Raw genomic sequence first — 24,237 nt, 5'->3', positions numbered from 1 at the left:
AACTGTTATACACGCTTAAAAATCCGTTCCAATTTCCACGAACAAAAAGTCACGAATAGTAGAACAGTTTGTTTGGCCAAATTCGTGATGCAGTTCTCGTCATCGAGAACTGTAGAAACGTCTTTTTGTAAACATATTCCCGAATCCAAGAACAGAGTTCACGGTCTACTTTTAGTCCATAACGCATTCGAAGCCGTGAACACAAATCATGCGCTTGTGATCGTTGAAACCCAAATAAGTGATTGTGTGCCCAGAAACGTGAACTTAATTCTTGGTAGCTGTCACTTCCACAGCTTCCACACAAGAAGTAAAAAAAAAAAAACAAAAAAAAACACCATCAAGGGCAGTGAAGTGAGAATCTTGTTGAAGATTATATTCTTCGAAATATAGAGAGATTCAGTTTAATAAGGAAAATTACCAACTACTGCATTGTTTATAATGGTAAGTAAATGCTGCTTGTGACAGTTTACAATTTTGTGATACTTGCAGTTTCAAGTTTTCGCAGTCGTAAAAACAACTGCGGCGTTTTTTTATTCATATTGCAGGGATGTAAGATGTAAGTTTTGTTTACGCATCAATTGTCTAAGAAGTAGTTTACATGCTGCTCATTGAATTCTTTTAATTGCAACTGGATATTTGCACTAAAAGTGAAGACTAGGCGCCCCATAATTAATCGTAAAATTAGTGCCGGTATCCGTGGACCAAGTTCTTGTTGTGATCTCATTAGATCTGATAATTGGGAACCTATATCTCCTTTCCGTGAACCAAGTTTCCATTATCAAGAACACGAATCATAAAAACAGGATCGCAGTTCTCGTTTACGTGATATTTTCTCCGCCATGTTTTGAGCGGTGGCGTTACGCATGCGTTACATTTAGGTTTGCGGAACAAAGTTCTCGAATCCATGAAATTAATTCATGGTGTATAATCGTAAACGGAGTTCCGATCTGTTCTGGAAATTGTGACTAAATGTTGCTACCAAGAATTAAGTTCACGTTTCTGGGCACACAATCACTTATTTGGATTTCAATGATCACAAGCGCATGATTTGTGTTCACGGCTTCGAATGCGTTACGGACTAAAAGTAGACCGTGAACTCTGTTCCTGGATTCGGGAATATGTTTACAAAAAGACGTTTCTACAGTTCTCGATGACGAGAACTGCATCACGAATTTGGCCAAACAAACTGTTCTACTATTCGTGACTTTTTGTTCGTGGAAATTGGAACGGATTTTTAAGCGTGATCATAAACGCTCAAAATTTCAATTTCATTACATTCGGTTAATTGAATCCGGAGATATAACAGTTCAAAGTTGCCTCGAAGTATTTTCGAAAAGTTACAGCAATGTAGCTGACCATTTTTTGAGAATTGAAAATTTTGCCTGTCCCGATCATTTTGTCTATCCCATGTAGATTAAAACTTTTCATTTGACACATTGGTAGTTTTCATAGGATTATTGATTATTTTTATAAAAATGATTTCCCTTAGACTGTCCAAAACCGGTGCCCGTACCCTACCCAAGTAACAAGTTTATGTCAAATTGAATCCCACGATTGGCTATACATTGGCATAGGTTGCCTGCATGCCGCAGAAACGGAGAGCAAGTACGGGTTATCAATTTTGAGAGATATTAGGCTCACATTGGCATTTTGCTGTTAAATAAGGACTCTATACTTTTCAGAAGGATACTGCTTCCAGCGTAAATTCATCGCTGCGGATTGTAGCCCAACAAAAAACCACTTGATTGATGCCTGCCCTTCTACGCATGTTTTATCCAACGTTCTACATAAAACCTCGTAGGTCATAGGACAATAATGTACAGAACGACCATCTTGGTATCGCCAAAAAAAAGTGAGGATTAGATGAGCCAGCAAATTATTATTAAACGGAACCCACTTCACGCCGCAACTTAAGCGTAGGATCCTTCCCAACGGAACCCAATCAAGGCTCGGTCCGATTGCATAATTAATCACCAGTTGTGTACCGATTAACGTTCATCGTAATTTGGTTTCTTTCGCTCAGCCGGCAGATATCTTTCTTTTGGTCGCGTGAGGAATATAAAAGGTGGATATAATAAATATAACGAATGTGACGAGAGCGAAAATGGCCAAAAATAGGGGAAAACGAGGAAAATCGATTATTGCAGTAGGTATTAAATGCCAGGAAGCCGATGGAGGGTGGAAACCAAATCATCAAATACCTGTGAAATCGGCGAATCCGGTGTGACCTCACGGGTTTCGGTGGCAAAGATGTCCATATTATCGTGACTACTGTGCGACTCTTTCTGCTGCTGCTGTAGGATGTGGTGCTGTTGTTGATGATGCTGGTGGTGTTGTGCTGATTGGTGATGATGATGGTGATGTTGCTGTGCGTGTTGTTGCTGCTGCTGTTGTTGTTGTTGCTGTTGTTGTATCTGTTGGCTGGACAGATTGTCGAGCTTGGCTGCCACATTCGTCAGAGTGACCCGCTCTAAATCGTTTTCCTGATTATCGTGACTAGAGGAGATGTGAAATCTTGGTTGGTGAAAAAATGCATTTAGAATTATTCTACTTTTACTAGCGTGCTTGGAAATAATGCATTAAGGCATAAATTCGGTTAGCACTATTCATAAGTTGTAATCTAAGAATCTCTATTGCTTTCAAGTTTATGCCCATGTGCGAAAGTTATACGGTATCGTTATTTAAATATTCACAAGTATGTACCTGCCAACGGATTGTTCATTCCGGTCAAATATATCCTGGCTGCTATTAAAGTCCTGGTCATGGTGCGAAAGCGATGTCGACGACGGTGGAGACGGTGGGGTCTGTCGTGGTGAAGGTCCTTTACATTGCATTTCTCGCCGACAGTGTTCTGCACGGGCGATCTCGGCAGCGAGCCACGAAGGAAGCTCAGGCAACAGCCATGTCAGTGCCGACCGCAATCCCAGCATCACGTGCTCCAGGGCAACTATCAGTATCACGGTCTGTGTTGACGTTAATCCAGGCCAAAGCCGCGAAACTTGCCCGGACAGACCAATGAGAGCACAGTTCACTATCACAGCCGCCAACCCAAGCATCCCCAGGGCATTCTGCCACGTGCCAATGTTTGCTACCCGTTGCCCGAAAGGCCGCTGATGTACATGGGCTAGCTTGAATGCATCGGATCGTATTTCCAGCAAATTGTTCGCCAAAGCACACAGTCCAGCCAGTGGAAACGCTGAGGAAAACAATACAACATATCCCATCTGAACTAACATTTCCAGGTGGTCGGAGAACGTTCCATCATACTTGTACAAAGAGCTCTCAATTTCGGCCTGATTTATGGACCGCTTCGGTGTTGATGAAGTGCAATCCGAGGAACTTTTGCTGTCGCCCAATTGCTTATTCTCGCTAGGAGGCGGAGGAGCTTCTTGAGTTGGACTCAGTGCGCCCCACATTTTAAAACTCAACTTTGCCAGCTTCCACTGCTCAACCAAATACGGCCACGCGGACTCACGAAGATTACCGATAATTTGTCGCGATATGAGCAAACCAGCCAGTTGCTTGAAAAGGATGGTGTGAAAATAACGTTAGAACCCATAAGTACTCAACAGGGTGTAAACTCAATTACCTCTTTCAGCTTATCTTGATCGCGAAGATAGAATGCAATATAGAACAGCGACAGGAAGCTGTTCACAAACTGGAACAGAGCCACTTTGGCGATTAGATGGTTCTCGTACTTGGACTGCAGTCGATAACTCTCTGGCGAGAAAGTTAGAAAATGGAGAGAGAAAAAATTAAGATGATAGGCGATGATAACACGTAGTGCTGTTAGTGCCTCGATGAAGCCACTTGAACGGATCTCTGACAATCTATTGCAACTGCACTTATTAATAGTAATTAATTTAAGTTAAATACATTTTCAAATCAAAGTTGTATAGCCTCAAAACTAGGGAGAATTTGAAGAATCAGTTGAAGAATCAACATTCCATGTGCATACTAAATTTGATGACGATGATTCTAGAAAAATAAATGTTAAAGATTCTAACTTATTGATGAATTAATGAAATAACGTTTGGACTATTACAGAATAACCCACTGTTATAGAATGTCTAAGAGCATGCAAATTTCTTTATAAGTCAGATTTCTTCGCAACATATGATTTTTGATTTGTTTTAATATTTTCAATTCAATTTCTGTTCAAATTCAAATCTATGACATGTAAATTATTACAAAACAATCAAAAATAATTCTATAATTAAATCTGTTGGGGTTTCAACCAACACGTAGGTATCATCCCTTGCACTTATGAATCTGGATCCCTTTCCCATATTGTCAACTTTACCAACCGATTACAGTACTCAATTTCAAAATGCTCCAAATTATCCTACACTTATCTGAGCACATTCCCGAAGATTTAACCCTGCAACTGCACACTAGACTGGGTCAACAAAGTCGATTTTTTTAAACAGAGTTTTTTTCGATTTCTTTTGGCGTCCAAAACAACTGTGCAAAATTTCGAAGCGTTTGGTTGCGTCTTCGTAATCCACATGGCGATTGAAATTTGTATGGAATTTAGTATGGGAAAACTTACCTTTATGCATTTTTATCCATAATTGATTTTTTTTTGTCTAAAACGATCTAACTAATGACGTTGAAATATAGCCCAGGATATGCCGAAAAACTTTGCCGAAGACCGCAAAGTGATCCGCCACTTGTGAAAAAAGTTAACTTACAGATTGCCCGGTGGTGCTTAACATTTAACATTGTAAAGAAATAACATCAATAACACTAGTTTACAATATTTTTGAACTCGGTAAGCTGATGATCATTTTTGGTGTAAAATCAGGCTCTGAGTTCGAAAACGCGAAGGAAAATAATTTCAATAGAGCGGAATTTTTTTCGACTTTCCATACAAGGTTGATCATTTGAATTCGATTTTTGTTCTATTTTCAAGCAATGATACTCACTTCATACATCTCATTCTCCGTAGTCAATGCTCCAATTGAGCTATTTTTTTACTGTAACTCGGCTACATATGATAATATCAAACGAACGTTGAGGAAGAAATTTTAAATTGTTTTTTTTTTCTTATTGAAAAAAAAAATACATTGTTCCATATATTTTTTGGAAATTTTGCTAAAATTTAAGGAGTTTGTCCCTTAAACTTGCCTATATTTTGAATTTCATCAATCTGACGCACAACCTGTATTCAGAAGATCAAAAGGTATTACATTCAGCTTTCAATTTATGGAAAAAGATTTAAAATTAGTTGAACAAAACGCAAGATATTTAAATTTTAGTAAATTCCACATTTAAAAAAACCGAGTTTTACGATATTGAACTAAAACTTAAAAACTGTTCTACTTATTTTTTTTAAGCATGGTTTCGAAATCAGCAGTAAATTGCGCTTAAAAAGTTCACAACTTTTGTTTTATTTTGTAAACTAGTGTAATAAAATCTCAATTTTTGGCCTATGTTCCATGCGAATAACTTTTTTAACAAGCGTCGCATCACTTTGCGGTCTTCGGCAAAGTTTTTCAGCATATCCTAGGCTATACTTTAACATAATTCGTTACATGGTATTAGACAAAGAATTCAAAAAGGTTTTCCCATACTAATTTATGATTTTTCGATTCCTTCAGTAAATATTAAATCTTTCATAAATCTTTCATAAGTATGAATTATCTAGAACACCCTTTGCAAATGGGGTCTCCTGTTAGCCTAGTGGTCCGGAGACGGCGGATTCGATTCCCGCTCCGGTCGGAAAAATTGTCTCGATTCCCTGCCCGAGCAAAGTCTGACAGCAAATTGAAAACAAATTTTGATGTTGTGATACCGTCGTTGGGGGTGAGAATGGGTCAAAAAATGATACTCAAAGATTGTTTGTTAAATAACAAATAAAAATGAAGTCGGAATAACTTTATATTTGGTATGTATACTCTTCTATGTGGTAATGATAGTTTAGCAAGAAAGTATCACGTTATATGAATTTCTTACTAAACTACAAATGATTGAAAATTGACCCAATCTCACCCCTTAGAGGGGTTGAGAATGGGTCAAAGTATTCGAAATCGCCTAACTGAGAATATAAGTTTATTTTATTGATCATATCTAGTAAACCTACTTAAAACACAATGTTATCATAGCGAATAAATATTTAGGTAATATTAAAAGATGATTAATCCACCTAAAAGGCCTAATACAACCGAAAAAATGGTTGAAATTTGATAAAATAACGTTTGTATGCTGTATCGCCATTTTTAGCCATCATAATCATCCTCACTTAGAGTTTCAACCTTCATGAGAGGAGGGGGGATTACAATGAGGGAGGGCGCATTGAAAGATTGATTGTAAAAAAAAAACATGATAGTTTTAGTATACTGCATAAGAAATATTTAACCAAACCCTCCGTTATAAACTCTTATGTACATGATCAGTGGCCTCTATATTGCTAAAGCAAATCACTCCATCTCGAGATAGAGGAACGCTATTAAGTCTATTTTGTGAGCTTACGATAAAGCAGTACTCTGAAGATTAGCTGATGATTAGAGGAGCTGTCCAAATGCATGGGTGTATTGCTATATATGATTTTTGGCGCTAATCGTATTAACACACTCGTTTGACACTTCTCGACATATTTTCAAAAGAAAGCGTGCTTTTATGAAGATACGGTAAACATGGCACCACTCTAACGTCAAATGGGGACTGGATAACAAGTTGAATTTTTAGTAAAGTTATGTGCACTCGATAACTTGCTTGACCCAATCTCACCCCCATTCCTCATATTTAGACATAGGGTCAAAAATATTGAATTTTTAAATAAAAAGAGCAATGACATCCCACTTTTTTTCATTTCATCAACCAGGTAATACCTACAGCTAATCACTTATTAGAAAATATATGGTTAGGTACTTGTGTTAAACATTACGAAGGAGAAATTTTTTCAGAGTGATGTACTAGTAGTTTCATCGTATAAGTTTAGCCACAAATTTAACAAAAAACGATTATTGCTAAACATCTTATTCTGCATTATGACGTGTAAAAACATCTCCTCTTTGAAATAATATAAAGTTTTCAATATAAATTAGCGATAGTTGATGAGCTATTTCAAATTTTATGTTTCTCCGTTTTGACCCAATCTCACCCCCCAGACCCATTGTCACCCCCATCGACGGTATTGGAAATTATGATAACTCATGTTAATGCCGTTTTGGTCGTTTTAACGGTTAAAACATCAAAAATGAGAGCAGAAAAATGTTCCCGTAATAGCAAGTTGAAAACAAATCCTGCTATCAGTGATAGCAAATTGATAACTGTTTTTGCTACACTCAGAATATTCTTTCGTTAAACCTCAACGAATATGCTTCGTAAAACCAGTTTTCGTAAATTGGAAGCAATTTGCGTAAAATGTACGGTCCATTCGTACCACCATGCTGAAACAGTACAAATGGAGTTGTATCATGTACGAAATCACGAATCCGACAGATGCTAAACTTGCTCATTCGTAGATTTTAGCTCCCGCTTTGTAGAATGAAACAAAATAAACAAATGTCAAACATTTTTTACTAACCATGCGTAAAAAGAAAATTTTGCTTCGTAGAATGCAACAAAGCTTTGCAGTCATCACTGACGATTGATTGGATCGCAGAGAAAACAAAGCAACATGTTTTAATGAGCATATGACGGTGCGTGTGCGAGAAGAGGAAAGGAAACATGCTCTCGGTTGAAAAGTAAAAGTTATTTATGAACAGAACCAAAGTGGAAAGCGTTCTGGTTGTTTCCGGCCGACTTCAACAAGCGTCCACAGATGGGTGGCTAGCACTGGTAGGTATAAATCAGAAGATACGTGATTCGAAGCCTGTGATATCTAAGTGGATGAACGTGTGGTATTTTTTTAAAGCATGTTTTATGTTATTCCGACAAAAAAAGAGACAGAAAAACTTGTCGGAGCGATTTTATACGAAACGAACTCATGCATATTACGAAGCTTTTCGTTGCAGAAAACAACGAATGGCATTTGTAAACATGACGACCGATTTCGTACAATGAAATAAAATTTATTTTCAGTGTACAGTAGAAAAAATGGAAAAATCGTTAAATATAGAGGTTTTTCGATTGATATGGAATTCTAAATGCCTTAAGATAATTACATTAATAGTATATTCTTAGAGTTATTATACAAGGTAGGCTAAGAAAATTTGAAATACCTTAACAACTTATTTTTTATAATAGTTTGAAGCAGGCTGGGCATTGGTCATGATGTTCACAAGCATGCTACGGTTTTGCCCATGTAATGCCTCGTCAATGAAAGCGATGGTAGCAACCATGCATCACCTACCTAAAGCACATCCACACGACCCAGATACCATAGGTAACCATAACGACTTTTTTCGTTATGTAACCATCACCCGTCTAGACCATCGCTCATTTGACCTTCAATGACTGATGCTGCCCGTCTTAAAGTTCTAGGTTGATGCCGTTTGTAAAGTTGGTTTGATTTACAAATATGTAATTAGCATTATATAATATAAATTTTTCAAGTATTGCAGATTGATACTTGCTGTGTGCAGGTTCTGAAACGCCGAAAAAGGAAGAATCGTTGAGGATAACTCATGCTATTGATTTAGTGGTGGAGCTTATAAAGAAACTGCGCCAACAGTGTTTATGAGACTTTCCGGGCACGAATCGTGATGAAACACAAACATTTTTTCGCTACGTAGGGTGAGGGTTTCTAATGTTGAACTGTAAATCGTTGCATATACACTCGTGGATAAACTCCCTCTCCTTCTTTCGAAGCATAACTAATGTATGATTTGGGGCCGGATCATCCGGAGCCATAATTTCCCGGTCTGATACTTTTTTATGTGAAACAACGTTCAATAGTTTGGATGTTTTATAGAATCACCACCACACAGCACACATTGCTGCCGTACTGTCGCGACCGTCATGACCATCGATTCAATAGGCCGAAAACTCCGAACGTCATTCAAAACATAATCGTGACTGTTGAAGTCCCCGAGGTAACGACGCAACCGACAAACAATTTGTTTTTTCATCTTGACTACGTAGTACAGCGATTTGATGAGCCTATTGCGATTGTGTGGCAGTGAAAACGAATTTATGTTCAGGTCGGTTTGAAAGTGAGTATGAACGGTGACCAATGCCAAGCCTGGTTTGAAGTGACAGCAAAACGAAATCTAAATTTGTAATCAAATTTAGTCAAGACATTCTGATATCAAAATGTGATATCAATTTGCTGCTGAATACAAATCGAGTTTTCGATTTGCTATCATTTTGTTGTTAGACTCTGCTCGGGTGGGCATAATGCATTATTGTACTTGCAAAACAATGTACAAATTCATGCAATGGCAGGTAAATAAAGCCCTTCAATTAGTACCTGTGGAGCTGAAGAGAGACAGGGCAAGTTCCAATATGAACATCGAGCCATAAAGAAGAAGAAGACCCTTTGCAAATTCTGCCCATGCACCCCATGAACATACTACACAGGGTAATTTGTCAATTACTTCACACCGTCCAGTTGTTGCACACTTGCTTATATTTGTGAGATTTTTTATGGATTACACAGCGCAACATTTTTGTGTTTCTGACAGATTTTGGACCGCTGAATCCGAATCCGGGCTCAGATTTGCTCCAGCACGTCACAATTTTGTGCTATTCCTCAATTTATAGTGCAAACTGTGCGAATTTGGGCTTTTTTGATTGCCTGCCATTAAGCATGGAAATATTTTTTTAAGCAATCAAAGGGTAAATTGGTCAGTTAACCTTCTAAATTAACGACTCATGCAAAATATTTCGTTTTATCAAATCAAATTTCATAGATTAAGGCCGCACGGGACGACGTGTAATTTTTCCTATCTTCCCTCTCTTTCTAACAATTTGCCTCGCGATTTTGAAGAAGCAAATATCAATTTCCACTGCACTGACGTAGCTGAAACTTTAGTCGATTGTGCACCACAAGTGAGCAAATGAACGATCAAATTTCTAGTCAATAATATGAAGTAGAAGTTGAGATTTGCATCTTACTAGCAACAGAGCAATGGCGGACGATTCAACCACCGTCCCGTCCGGCCTTAAGGCATTTTATGGTAGGTACCATATTTGCCATACAAGTCAGCCTCCAAAAGTTGTATGCAAGTTGAGTACCCAACTTAAAATGGTTAAAACTATAAAATTTCATTTGGTAAAACTAATTTTTTTGTATGATTCGTTAATTTGGATGTTAATTGACTAATTTACCCTTTGATCGCTTAAAAAAAAATTCCATTCTTAATGGCTATGGCCATCAAAAAAGCCCAAAATCACACATTTTGCACTATAAATTGAGGTATAGCTCAAAATTGTGACGTGCTGGAGCAAATCTGATCCCGGTTTCAGATTCAGCGGCAGGAAATTTGTCGGAGACACATAAGTTTGTTCTTGAGACAGACCAAAAGTTAATTTTTGTTACGCTGTGTTACATTACATTAATTGCGAAACTCGATTTTTCAGCACTCTTCAACATATTTATCCAACTCGACAAGCAATGTACTACTCGAGCTAAAAAACATCTATATACAACTCTTTGTATAAAACACCATAATTCTCACTTCGGATAGATAGAGATGGTTACCAAGAAGTTTGCTAGAGTTACAGTGACCGATACCAAAAAATCTATCATATAGTGATTGCAATTTTAAATCCAAACTTTAAAAAAATGAGCAAAACTGTATGGACACTTATGACTCATATCTCATTGTCGAAGTCCTCCATTTCGACTTCCAGAAAAACTATCCCCACAAGAATTTTGCTATAGATTTTTTTAGAGATTCCTTGAGGACGTTCACCGAAACAAATTATGAAGGGTTATGAAGAAAACATCTTTCGCCGGATCTTTTCAAGATACGCGTATTCGGATCTAAGGTCATGGCCCACGTTCCAAAACAGCGAAAAAAGAAATGGAATGCCAAATCAAAAGAATCGATTTTCGTTGGATTTGAAGAGGACACGAAAGCGTATCGGCTGTATGATCCCGTTAGGCAGACCGTATTCAAGAGCCGTGACGTCATTTTCATTCGCGAACCAATGTATGAGAAGCAGGAAACGAGCATTTCAAACCAAATAAGGACTCGCAATTTCGTAAGTCTGGACTATTTGGCAGAAATTCCTGTTGCTACCCCGGACAATGTGCAGCCACTCAATGCTGAGGAAGGCGGACACCACGTACCTAATGAAGACGTGATTCAAGTCGATTCTGATGATGAAGATTTGCAAGAATCAGAAGTTTCGCAGTATTTCTCCCGAACTGAAGAGAGTTCTGATGATTCTGGTGACGTGACTATAACGGCGCTCCCTCCATGAACAACTTCAAATCCACCGTTGTCACCGGTATGTTGAGGCGCAGTGGACGAGAGCGCGCATTCCCGGTAAGTATAATGACTATAATTTACCAAACAAAGGTCTGTCGTCGTACCTTATTACAAATACATCACGAGCAACAACCATAGTCGTACGAACCCGCAACCCGAGATCAATGAGGAACCCTATTCGAATCATGGTTTATGAGAGATCCCCGAACTCCAACAGAAGCATTGAATGGCAACGATGCGCAGCTGTGGAGAGCTGCCATGGATGAGGAACACGAAGCATTACTGAGGAACTGCACGTTTGACCTAGTGGATCTACCAGCCGGAAAGAAAGCGATTGGATGAAAGTGGTTATTCATGACCAAGGTAGACGAGAAGGGAAATGTCGTCCGATTCAAAGCAAGGATCGTGGCACAAGGCTTTACGCAGTAGTATGGCGTGGATTACGATGAAGTATCCGCGCCGGTTGCCAAGCAAGTTACCTTCCGTTCATTGTTGACGATTGCTGGCCAGAGGAAGATGTTCGTTAAGCATGTGGACGTGAAAACGGCATATCTCAACGGGAAACTGGAGGAAACAATCTATATGCGACAACCCGAAGGATGCGCTACTGGATCCGAACGTAAAGTCGTTTGTGGAAGAGTTTACACAGATTGAAGCAGTCCGCGAGAGTCTGGAACCGGACCGGACGGTTGATTCATTTTTCAAGAAACTAGGATTCAAGCAATCCCGGACGGATCAATGTTTGTACAAGCGGAAGATTGTAGGAGGAGTAACAAAATTTATTCTAATTTACGTAGACGACATGATTATCGTTGCAACAACTGAACATGAATTGTCGATCTACAACCAACTGGAGAAGAATTTCGCCGTGGCAAATCTTTGGCGACGTACGAAGTTTCATTGGGATCGAGGTCGAGAAAGACGACGACGAGTACAAGCTAAACCAACAAGCTACATCCGCAAGTTGACTGAGCGATTTCATTTACAAGATGCGAAGCTCTCCAAGATCCCAATGGACCCATGCTATCTACAACAGAAGGAGGAGAAAGAGCCACTATCAAACAATTCGCAATACCTCAGCCTTATCGGGGGTCTGCTGTATATAGCAGTGCAAACTAGACCGGATGTATCCCTAAGCGTTTCGTTACTGGCCCAGAAATCTAGTTCACCGGAGTCAGCAAGACTGGAATGAGGCAAAGAAGGTTCTCCGATATGCGACTAGAAACCACAAGCTGAAGCTAGGAATATCACGAAAGCAACAGTGCATGTACGTTGATGTAGACTACGCTGGCGATTGCAGGGATAAAAAGTCGAATTCCGGTTATTTGTTCAAGTACGGTGGAGGTGTCATCGCTTGGGGCTCGAGAAAGCAAACAAGCGTAGCCTTGAGTTCAATTGAAGCGGAAGGCAGAAGGTTTTCAAGAGCTGAGCTGGACGAAACAACTGTTGGAATAAATCGCTGAAGAATATACAGGACCAATAATCGTATTTGAGGATAATCAAAGCTGCATAAAACTTATTGAAGGTGACCGGATCGAACGCAGAAGCAAACATATTGATGTGCGGTATTTTTTGTATGAGATTAGTAGCAGAAAAAGGTTATCAAACTGGTGTATTGCCCAACCGAAACAATGCTAGCCGACATTCTCACAAAGCCACTTCAACGAGTACGTTTGGAAACATTGCGGAGGATGATCGGAATAGAATCAGATCCCATCGAGGAGGAGTGTTAGTAGTAGGCGCTTAGACCTGGATTTAATCATAGTAACCCTATACTGCCGTTCAACGCCCAATTGTCCCATGTTATATATGGGAATCCCACAGAACATGGGACAAGTATGCGTAGAACGGCAGTATATTATACATTGAAAAATAAAACTGTCATTCTATGTTCAACTCTCGAACCAACTGGTAGTTCTTTCTACGGCGGTAACTAAGAGTTTCAGACCATCGCGAAAGAAAATTTCTCTGAGGAAATGGCTTCAAGGATTTTTATCCACCAATAACATTCAGACATTTTGCAAGAAATTCTTTGAAGAATTTTTCCAGAAGTATCTCCAGGAATTGTTCCAGATCATCGGTCAGAAATCCCTTCAGAAACATATTACAAGATCCTCCAGTACCTTTGTCTGCAATTTCTGCACGGATTCCCGCAGTTTTTTTTTAGAAAATCTAAGAAATTTCTTTGAGATTTAATGATTGTACGACATTTCCCCGAATACCAGTTCCCCGAATGAAGTTTCCCCGAAAGTTTTTTCCCCGAATGTACCATTTCCCCGAAAAATGTTTCCCCGAATGTACCGTTTCCCCGAATATACCGTTTCCCCGAATGTACCGTTTCCCCGAAAAGATTATTGCATATGCCATTTAACATTGACCCAATGCACAACTAGAGGCATCTGGTCTTTAGGACGAAGTACGCTTAGCCAAAGTATGTCAGACCGAAATACGTTAAGCCGAATGGGTTGTGAAGCTGAAGTTCATAGGGTAGAGTGAGTCAGTAGTCCGTCTTCTTAATTTTCTTCATAAACGATGTTAAAATTTGGTTTCAAAGGCCTAGAAGATGTTTGAGTTCCTTGAGTGTTTTACATTCCTCGAATCTAGGGAGTTCTATGGATACTGGGATATACTTTCATGATTTTACAATATTCTTTTATCCTTTTCCCTTTTCTCACATATATGATTTCTTGATGTTGATGTTATACTGTTACTGAAGAACTGATGATCAACCCAAGTACCTAACATGTTGATAGGCAATTAGTCTTGTAGAGGTTTTGAAATCCGCCATAAATCTTTCTATCTATTATTTATTTATTTATGGTTTTATTATGGTTCTAAGAACCTCTTAATATTGCATAGCTTATTGACAGTAGTAATTTATCAAACCACTGACTGTCCCATGACAGATTACCCTTCTTTGAGAAGTCGGCTATTCTTTTAAGTATTAGGTTATATATGATCAAACTGAGTTTTTTTTTCTTGGCTTTCAACTCAATCGTAATGATGCTCGTCCGGCGTAATGATACTTTCGGCCTAATGATTGCAGCCTAACGTACTTAGGCCTGACATACTTCTGCCTAAAGATCCTTTCATTTAATAAAATTTTCCTTCTTTCAAACATAGGCTGTTCTTTCAAGTTGAACAGCTCAATCAATCATCAGTAATTTGACCGCTGCTATATTTTTTTTTGTGATCGACTGTTCAAGTAGGTATCTTTAGGCATTATAGTAGAAATCTTCATCAAAGATTCTCCCTTCTTTCATCATATACTGTTCTTTCAAAATATTACCGGCGGTCTAACTACTACCCAAGCAACACACTTGTTATAATAGAGTTACGACAGCGCAAGTTTTGGTTGTATAGAAGTTTATTTTACGTAATTCTAACATAGTGAAATAACGTAAAATAAACTTCTATACAACCAAAACTTGCGCTGTCGTAACTTTTATATAACATGTGTGTTGCTTGGGTAGTATGTTCTGTATAAATGTCAATTCTAAATGCTACTTCGGTCATGATTGATCCATTGATTTACAAAAAAAAAACTGAAGAGTGCTTAGCTTCAAATCTGTTTGTCAAACACATTGACTTTTGTTTTAAAGCCTGTTAAGACACATTAAAATTGTGCTCATAGACTTCCTTCGCTAGCAAAATACTTTAAGACTTAAAGTTGAAGTCATCTGGGTCATGTGTTTCACAATGACAATGAACTTAAGCAGATTATTACTACAATCACGATGACTCGTTTATTATGCCTTTATTATGTGTTTAAAGGGCGTTTTCATCGATTGAAAATTCAAAAATAAATAGAAAGAACAGCCCATGAATGAAAGAAGGGAAAATTATGATGAGGGTGTTCTTAAATGAGTGCCATGTCATTTTCAATCAGTACAACAGAAAAGAACGACCCATATTTTTAAAAAAGCAAACCTCATTGAAGCATCATGAAGAACATTATATCTCGAAGAATTCGTGGTAAGAGGGAATACACAATATCAATGAGATGTGAAAGTTTCCATGATCTTGATATCTTTCTAAAGACTATATATCAACACACTTTGTACTCAGGCTAACTTTCCGCTACTTCGTTTCAATAACTAGTTCAGACAATGGAATTAATCAAGAAAATGATTAGAAACCAGTACAGCCAAGGGCTGAAAGTCTCTCAAATAAAGATAAACCAATCAATCAAATTAGAAACTAAAAGTACTAAAAATAGTATTATAAATATTTCGGGGAAACGGTACATTCGGAGAAACAGTACATTCGGGGAAACGGTTCGTTCGGGGAAACGTTTTTCGGGGAAATAACTTTCGGGAAAACTTCATTCGGGGGACTGGTTTTCGGGGAAATATCGTACAATCGATTTAATTCAGAAATACCTCAAGGATGTGCTTTAGAAATCCCTTCAGAGATTTTGTCTGAAACTTTTCCATGATTTTTTTCTTAAATTTCTCCAAGAGTTTCTCATAAAATTCTTCTAGGAATTCCTACAAAGAAATACAAGTTCCTCCAGGTATTTCCCAGGGATTCCTCCAGAAACTCCTCTTTCGATTACTCCAGAAATTGTTTTAGAGAATTTTGTACAGGAAATTATTGGACGAGTTTTCGATGAAATAGCCATTTTTTGGAAATTCTGAAAATTTTGAAAAAAAAAAACTATAGGGTATTGGTTCCCTTATTAAGCATGTGGTCCCATTTTTATCCTACTCAAAACAAGGGAATGAAGTACTGTTTGTTTTATTTCTGTTTTTTGTATTTTTTCTTGGGAGTAAGCACGGATGAAAACAAAAAGAGCGGAACCAATCGGTGCCGTAATCGCTTGTTTTCGAATAGAATGAATTTGGGAGCGTGAGATTACAAAGGGCACTCAAACACTAAACTTTATGGGAGAATCGACTGTTTTTTGCGCAACTCGGATTAAATGGCTACGCAGTCCTAATGAATCAGAACGAGTTGTTATTTTACTCGACATTTCGACACTTTAGAACAGAAATTTTCGACTGATGGTGTTGCCTTGCTGACATTTATGAAGAAATCCTTATTAAACTACTGACGGAGTCTTTAGTGATATTTGTGAACGAATTCTTGAGGAAATTTTAGATGGTCTCCGTGGAGGAATTTCTGAAAGAAACTCTGGAGGAATGTTTGAATAAATTGTCTATCTACCCAACTAACAATAACTCATTTAACAGGCACCATAATGACGAATTAATTCAGCATAATGTTGAATAACATTTGAATTTTTTTTCACGTACAACCTATGTTCGGGTTTTGTTCACACAAATTTGGAGAAGTTATAATGCATCATGTTGTGCACCAACTTAATTTTTTGTTGTTCAAAACTTTTTACAAATGTACAAGAAAGTTGTTATTAAACTTTGGCAAAAATGACTGAAAATAAATAAAATGCAAAAATGTTGAACTCTCACGAGAGTAATTATTTGCTCTCGTGTTGAGAACACCTATTATGAAATGAGAATTACATATAAAATTACCTAAATCCGGATTAGAACTCGAGACCTGTCGATTGCCATCCTAGAGATGGTGAGATGCTGCACCCAAAGCAAAATATAATTTTCCCATGGCTCAATAATGATCACTCCTGAACTTGTGTTCAGCAGTGGTGAATTAGCACAGTACGTGGTAATCAACTGAACAACGCCTTATACTTCAACAGCTGTTCAGCATAAAACACGTGTTTTCCATTCTGATTTCGCTGTCACTATTTTTATCGCACGGTGAGAAAACTTGTATCGAATGCGGCCAAAAAATGTTATTGAAGATATTGTTTCCAGATGAACTAATTGCGATATGAATATGTTTTTATTTTTATTTTTAAATATCGATCTTCAAAAATGTATGACAATATGTGGTGCGGTATGGTCTTGGACATGCTGCATTCACAGCATCTGTTCAGGTAATCTACTCATGCTCAGTCGAAGATCCGTTAAGCATTTTTTTATTTATGCTTTTGTCATGGAATCTTGATATTATGTTTAATAAATAGTGCATAAGGATGTTTAGGGATACTTGAAATGTGTCGATTTCTGAATGCTGTTTGGTTATCTAGGTGACTGTGGGAACAATATTCAGTAAACACGACAGCACTACAATGTCAAATGAATCGATCCAAGCGTCTCGTACAATAGAACCGCTGCGGAAGATAATAAAAATATAATGATCAATAATATCTTGGTACAGACTAATAATAATAAATAAATGCCTCATTTTTACGTTGATTACGTCGCTTGGCACTCAATGTTAAACTACATAATTCTATTCTGTTTTGTTTTATGTGATTCGTTTAGAATTTTGGTTCATTAATAACTTGGTTGTCTAAACAGTTTTAGCCATGATTTATCCCATAATCCGAACAAAGTTCCGAGTCAAACTATGACGGGCTGAAGGCGTTCATTTTACAAGTTAAAAACACATTATTCAGGAGCATATGCTTATCGATACATCAGCTTAATAAGATGCAGATAAATGTTTTGTTAAACTCTTTTGTTAAGGAATCAATGCTTGTCGAATAAATTTCTTGTTAAACTTTTGAAAAGTGTTTTAATTTATCATTATTGATACCGATGAGAAAAGTCGAACATTGACTATTTTCTCAATTGAAAAATCATTTAAACAGTAATGTGTAGAGCATAATTTTAGTTCAGCTATCATTACCATTATTAGGCAACAATTCAGCAAGCTTGCTTGTTTGTGACTTGCAATTGTTAGTTGGGTAGTTCCTGTAGAAATCCCTGGAGCTTAAGAGCATCCCTGGAGTATTGTTGTAAAAGAATCCCAGAGAATTTGCTAAAGAAATTCTGGAGGGAGTTTACTAAATAAATTTCAGGAGCATTCCCTTAGAAAACCTTTATGGAATTTCTATAAGGATATCCCAACTAACAATTGCAAGTCACAAACAAGCAAGCTTGCTGAATTGTTGCTTAATAATGGTAATGATAGCTGAACTAAAATTATGCTCTACACATTACTGTTTAAATGATTTTTCAATTGAGAAAATAGTCAATGTTCGACTTTTCTCATCGGTATCAATAATGATAAATTAAAACACTTTTCAAAAGTTTAACAAGAAATTTATTCGACAAGCATTGATTCCTTAACAAAAGAGTTTAACAAAACATTTATCTGCATCTTATTAAGCTGATGTATCGATAAGCATATGCTCCTGAATAATGTGTTTTTAACTTGTAAAATGAACGCCTTCAGCCCGTCATAGTTTGACTCGGAACTTTGTTCGGATTATGGGATAAATCATGGCTAAAACTGTTTAGACAACCAAGTTATTAATGAACCAAAATTCTAAACGAATCACATAAAACAAAACAGAATAGAATTATGTAGTTTAACATTGAGTGCCAAGCGACGTAATCAACGTAAAAATGAGGTATTTATTTATTATTATTAGTCTGTACCAAGATACTATTGATCATTATATTTTTATTATCTTCCGCAGCGGTTCTATCGTACGAGACGCTTGGATCGATGCATTTGACATTGTAGTGCTGTCGTGTTTACTGAATATTGTTCCCATAGTCACCTAGATAACCAAACAGCATTCAGAAATCGACACATTTCAAGTATCCCTAAACAATAGACTGGGTCAACAAAGTCGATTTTTCGGAACAAAGCTTTTTCGATTCATTTTAGCGTCCAAAGTAACTGTGCAAAATTTGGGAGCGATTCGTTGCTTCCCCGTATTCCGCATTGCGATTGAAATTTGTATGGAATTTAGTATGGGAAAACGTGCTTTTTTGCATTTTTCTCATAAATTGAAATTTTTCGTCTAAAACAATCTAACCAATGACGGTAAAGTATGGCCTAGGATATGCCGAAAAACTTTGCCGAAGACCGCAAAGTGATCCGACACTTGTGAAAAAAGTTATAACGTACAGCTTGCCCGGTGGTGCTTAACATTTAACATGTAAAGGAATAACATCAATAATAAAATCTCAATTTTTGGCCTAAGTTACCAGGCGAATAACTTTTTTCACAAGCGTCGAATCACTTTGCGGTCTTCGGTAAAGTTTTTCGGCATATCCGAGGCTATACTTTAACGTCATAAGTTACAAGGTATTGGGTAAAATAATTCAACTTATGAGTAAAATGCGAAAAAGTACGTTTTCCCATACTAACTTCCATACAAATTTCAATCGCAATGCGGAATACGGAGACGCAACCAATCGCTCCCAAATTTTGCACAGTTACTTTGGACGCTAAACTGTATCGAAAAAGCTTTGTTCCGGGTTGATACGATCAAATTTAAAGTTTCTCCATACAACGTTGACCCACTCTACTAAACATCCTTATGCACTATTTATTAAACATAATATCAAGATTCCATGACAAAAGCATAAATAAAAAAATGCTTAACGGATCTTCGACTGAGCATGAGTAGATTACCTGAACAGATGCTGTGAATGCAGCATGTCCAAGACCATACCGCACCGCATATTGTCATACATTTTTGAAGATCGATATTTAAAAATAAAAACATATTCATATCGCAATTAGTTCATCTGGAAACAATATCTTCAATAACATTTTTTTGCCGCATTCGATACAAGTTTTCTCACCGTGCGATAAAAATAGTGACAGCGAAATCAGAATGGAAAACACGTGTTTTATGCTGAACAGCTGTTGAAGTATAAGGCGCAGGGGCGTACAATTTCGTTTCAATGATACACTTTCATGCAACATTTGAATGAGTCACTTCAAGTGTTTCATACATTTTTGTAATGACTCGGTCGTTAAAAAAAACTTTTCCACTCATCGTAGCACTCGGTAGTCTCCCACCCGGTCGCATTGCTTGTGCTTCACCCGTCAGAGCATTAGTGTCTCACTGGTGCGCGCTAGTCTCTCAATGGTTACGGGCGCCGGTTAATTGGATTTAAGTGGTCGAATTTGTTATCCTCTTCCATAAAACATAATTATCATTCTATTGGCGTGCACCACTATTTAAAAATGTGGTTTAAATAGTGTTTTTAGCATGTTGAAGTATTTCAATGACTCATAAATGAAACGAAAATCCAAGTGTATCATCCCATGTTTCATACACACTTGTTTCTGTAGCAGCAACGAACGAGTGTGTTGCTGGGTGAGAGATGAAGCATCACAGCAGTCCGTTCGCATGGGAAACGATTTGCTACAGTCGTCGTACGTCATGTTTCCTTTCGAAATTGCACGACCCTGAAAGGCGTTGTTCAGTTGATTACCACGTACTGTGCTCATTCACCACTGCTGAACACAAGTTCAGGAGTGATCATTATTGAGCCATGGGAAAATTATATTTTGCTTTGGGTGCAGCATCTCACCATCTCTAGGATGGCAATCGACAGGTCTCGAGTTCTAATCCGGATTTAGGTAATTTTATATGTAATTCTCATTTCATAATAGGTGTTCTCAACACGAGAGCAAATAATTGCTCTCGTGAGAGTTCAACATTTTTGCATTTTATTTATTTTCAGTCATTTTTGCCAAAGTTTAATAACAACTTTCTTGTACATTTGTAAAAAGTTTTGAACAACAAAAAATTAAGTTGGTGCACAACATGATGCTTTATAACTTCTCCAAATTTGAGTGAACAAAACCCGAACATAGGTTGTACGTGAAAAAAATTCAAATGTTATTCAACATTATGCTGAATTAATTCGTCATAATGGTGCCTGTTAAATGAGTTATTGTTAGTTGGGAATAATAAATATTTAGGAAAAATCCTAGAAAAATTGCTTACAAAAATTATTGGAAGATTTAGTGAAAGAATTCTGAGAGGAACTTGTGAACGTGTTTTTATAGAAATCTCTGAAGAATGTCTGGAAAAACACTTCTGTAATGATTCCTAGAATAGAGATCAGTGTAGACTTTTATTTTTTTAGAAACAAGTTAATTACGGCTTATATTTTTTAGATATTTGCAATGTATTTCTCATTTAGGTGAAATCATTGCTACTAAACAATCGATTGCTAATAGGACTCCCGTAAAATTTCTGTTTTAACATTTTTGTGGAGCCTTGGTTGGGAAGTTCTGTAGCTAATCAGAGCATGAAATAGTTAGAAAAAGTTCATTTTATGATGAAATAGTCATTTATTGTGATAGAAATCATTTATTTCAAATTAAATTGCCTATCTTTAGGCATTTATGGGGAAATTCCAAAATTTATTTTGCATTTAAAGTGTTAAATTCATTAGTTGTAAGATTTTAAACGCGTTATTCAGTTTTAGAAGAGCAAAATTAAGCGAACAAGAAAATTTTTCTTTCCAACCGATGCATAATTGTATACTGGTCAATTTTGCTCACTGTGTCATTTCCAATTTTTGGATTTTTGGAGTTATTTAACTTAAAGTTTAAATTTGTTAAACAAACTTCTGTCACATGGTTCCATGGAGATCCACTGAGTACTGATTTTACAGAAATTCTTTTGCCAATATTTGAATTACCACTGATGTTATCCGCAAAAGTTGTTTTAAAGTGATCAATTTTACCCCGAACTACAGTACTTCACTGATCGTGCCCTATTCCTTAAGAAATTGCCAATCTTTAGGCGTTATTCGCGGTTTGAAGAAATTTAATCCAACAATTACTCAAAAAGTACATAACTTGTAGCAATTTGAGCAATGCCTTCAAAATCAGGGATCTCGAAATTAGTAGTTGAGGTTGTTTTCAAAACAAACGAACAATGTTCCTCTGAATTGAACATTGTTTCCCATACAAACTTTGGTATTAAACCGTGGAGCCGTGCTCCAATTGTTTTCAAAGAATGTTTGAAAAATCTTTCTATCTCTGTGGAGAGTCAAAACAACGGATAATTTTGGCTTTCATTTCATAGCGCGGACCAGTGTGTCGTGCAGTGTAATTTATTGAAAATTGTTGACTTGGCTAAAATTGGCGATTTACTCTAATGTAAGTGCTTCATAACCTACCTCTGTCGTTCAGCCAGACTGCCAACTTGTAGTACGCTTCGTCCATCAGCGTGATGGCGCCGGCCAGCAGGACCTTCGGTATCACACTCAAACAACTGAAAATACCTTGCTCCGGGAGTTTCTCGTCCCACCAGTCCTGCCGAGGGTGCATCCACCGGAAACCGGATAGCAGCGGAAACGACACAAAATGCAGAAAGAGAGAGAGGAACAGAATTGAACTAACACGGTCGGCTCTGTGATTGCGATTCGCGGCGCTTCAACAATATCGATTGAATTTTATATTTTGATGACGATGGCCACTCGTTGCTCTGCCGGGTGGGGAGATGGTACGATGATGGTACGATTGGATGGGGCTTTATGATTGTTTCTATATAGCGGAATCTACCAAATGAAATGTGTTGCTCTCGACTGAGAATTTATGAAGGTCTGCATGATGGGCTGACCCAGGTGAGTTGCTCTATTATTATACCCGGCGGGGTGGACTGATTCAACATGTGCTTTTCCATCATTGAGATTGCTTTTGTATTTAGTCAGTCGTAGACAACTGTAGACAACTGTTGAAAGCTTCGGAACTCGTCAACATATTTGAACTTTCAATGAACTTTTGATCTCGAAGAGAATGCTTTGCTATATAAATACTACGAACTTGTACGCCAATCTCTCTGAGTCGTGATTCAAACGTGCTATTTTGAATAGTTGACGTCGTAAACGATTCTATTAATAGCAGGAAAGGAATACTGAGCTCGAAAATTAGTTGAAGCTCTCTGATCTACTAGCGTAACCAGTGGTCATTATCCGTTCCCGAGCACATCACATGAATTCAGTACAATGTGTTAGCGGTACGCTTAGTGAACAAAAAATAGAACAACCCACCTGTTTCATTTTGGGGATCCTCCAACACTATTGGACAAAGACATTGATTGACAAAAGTTGGAAGATGAATATGAATGAATATACCCGCCAATTATTCAAGGATATTGATGGTGGTTATTATCGGTGATGGAAGCGCAACCGAAGGATAATCGTAATTATGTACTACGCGACTAAAATGCGTTCTTATATTCTAGAAAACAATCAATTAAATGCCTCAGATTTTCCTTAAATAATTTCGAATTTGCCAATGCAGAAATAGGGGTGGTACCAACAGTAGGTATGCAACAAAAGATCCATAAGCAAATCAATAAAAATGCATAGGCCTGTCCACTTTTTCAGAAATCTGATCCTCAAGTCCCCCAAAGCATCCAAAAAGAGGTAACATGTCAAAATTTCAGCCAAATCCATTGAAATTAAGAGGTGCATCAAATCAATTTTGAAATTTCAACTATTTTTGATCTGAACAGTTACATATCAAATGATACGAAGTTCCATAATCGGATTCACAGCTATCACATACAAATGAATCAGCTTGCTGAATATTCGCCATATGATAGCTGAGTCGGCAGTGACCAGTCAATGCTTTGACCAGAATGCTGCAATTCTGCTTTAACATATTTGTAAGATACTTCACCACCCTTGGAGATGGCTCAGTGCAATATAATTTGGTATGATGACATGACTCTAAACAATTCCAGAATTGTCTGTGTTGAGTGGCAGCCTAGGCGTGAATCTGAAGCTTGCACCAATACTTCGATATCGCAATAGCTGACTCATGATGCTCCAGTGCGAGCTAACTCATCAGCCAATTCATTTCCAGCGATAGAAAAATGGCCGGGTACCCATACAAGGTAAACAGCGTTTGTTGAATTCAGCTCTTCGATTTGAGTTCGACAAGAGATTAACTATCTTCGACCTGGAGTTGGCTGATGCAAGTGCCTTAATAGCAGCCTGGCTATCTGAACTCAGTGTTGCAATTTTTCGACAGGCCTTTATGATAGCGATATTTTGCTTTTTTCATTTTCTCCGTTTTTGTTTTCCTGTCAATGTTGCTTTCCGATCAGCAACACGGGAGCGAAATGAAATAGGTACTCACACTC

At 37.6% G+C, this 24,237-nt stretch overlaps 1 protein-coding gene across 15 annotated transcripts in view; it reads right to left on the bottom strand.

The window, feature by feature from the left end:
• The window catches only part of LOC109621958 (anoctamin-8), a 121,073-nt gene that overhangs the window by 27,258 nt on the left and 69,578 nt on the right, over positions 1 to 24,237 (bottom strand). For 12 of the 15 annotated variants that reach the window (XM_029869104.2, XM_029869105.2, XM_062851058.1 and 9 more), the window contains 4 exons: positions 22,265 to 22,400; positions 3,590 to 3,720; positions 2,704 to 3,521; positions 2,202 to 2,514 (listed from right to left, as the gene is read on the bottom strand). In XM_029869104.2, coding sequence (XP_029724964.1) covers positions 2,202 to 2,514; positions 2,704 to 3,521; positions 3,590 to 3,720; positions 22,265 to 22,400 — 1,398 coding nt within the window. The remainder of the gene's footprint in view (positions 1 to 2,201; positions 2,515 to 2,703; positions 3,522 to 3,589; positions 3,721 to 22,264; positions 22,401 to 24,237) is intronic. The other 3 variants (XM_062851066.1, XM_062851067.1, XM_029869101.2) reach the window with 3 other exon arrangements.

Source organism: Aedes albopictus, chromosome 2, assembly GCF_035046485.1.
Source record: "Aedes albopictus strain Foshan chromosome 2, AalbF5, whole genome shotgun sequence".
Classification (NCBI taxonomy): Eukaryota; Metazoa; Arthropoda; class Insecta; order Diptera; family Culicidae; genus Aedes; species Aedes albopictus.
Note: the sequence above shows the minus strand (reverse complement) of the source record. Positions and strands in the feature narration are given on the sequence as shown.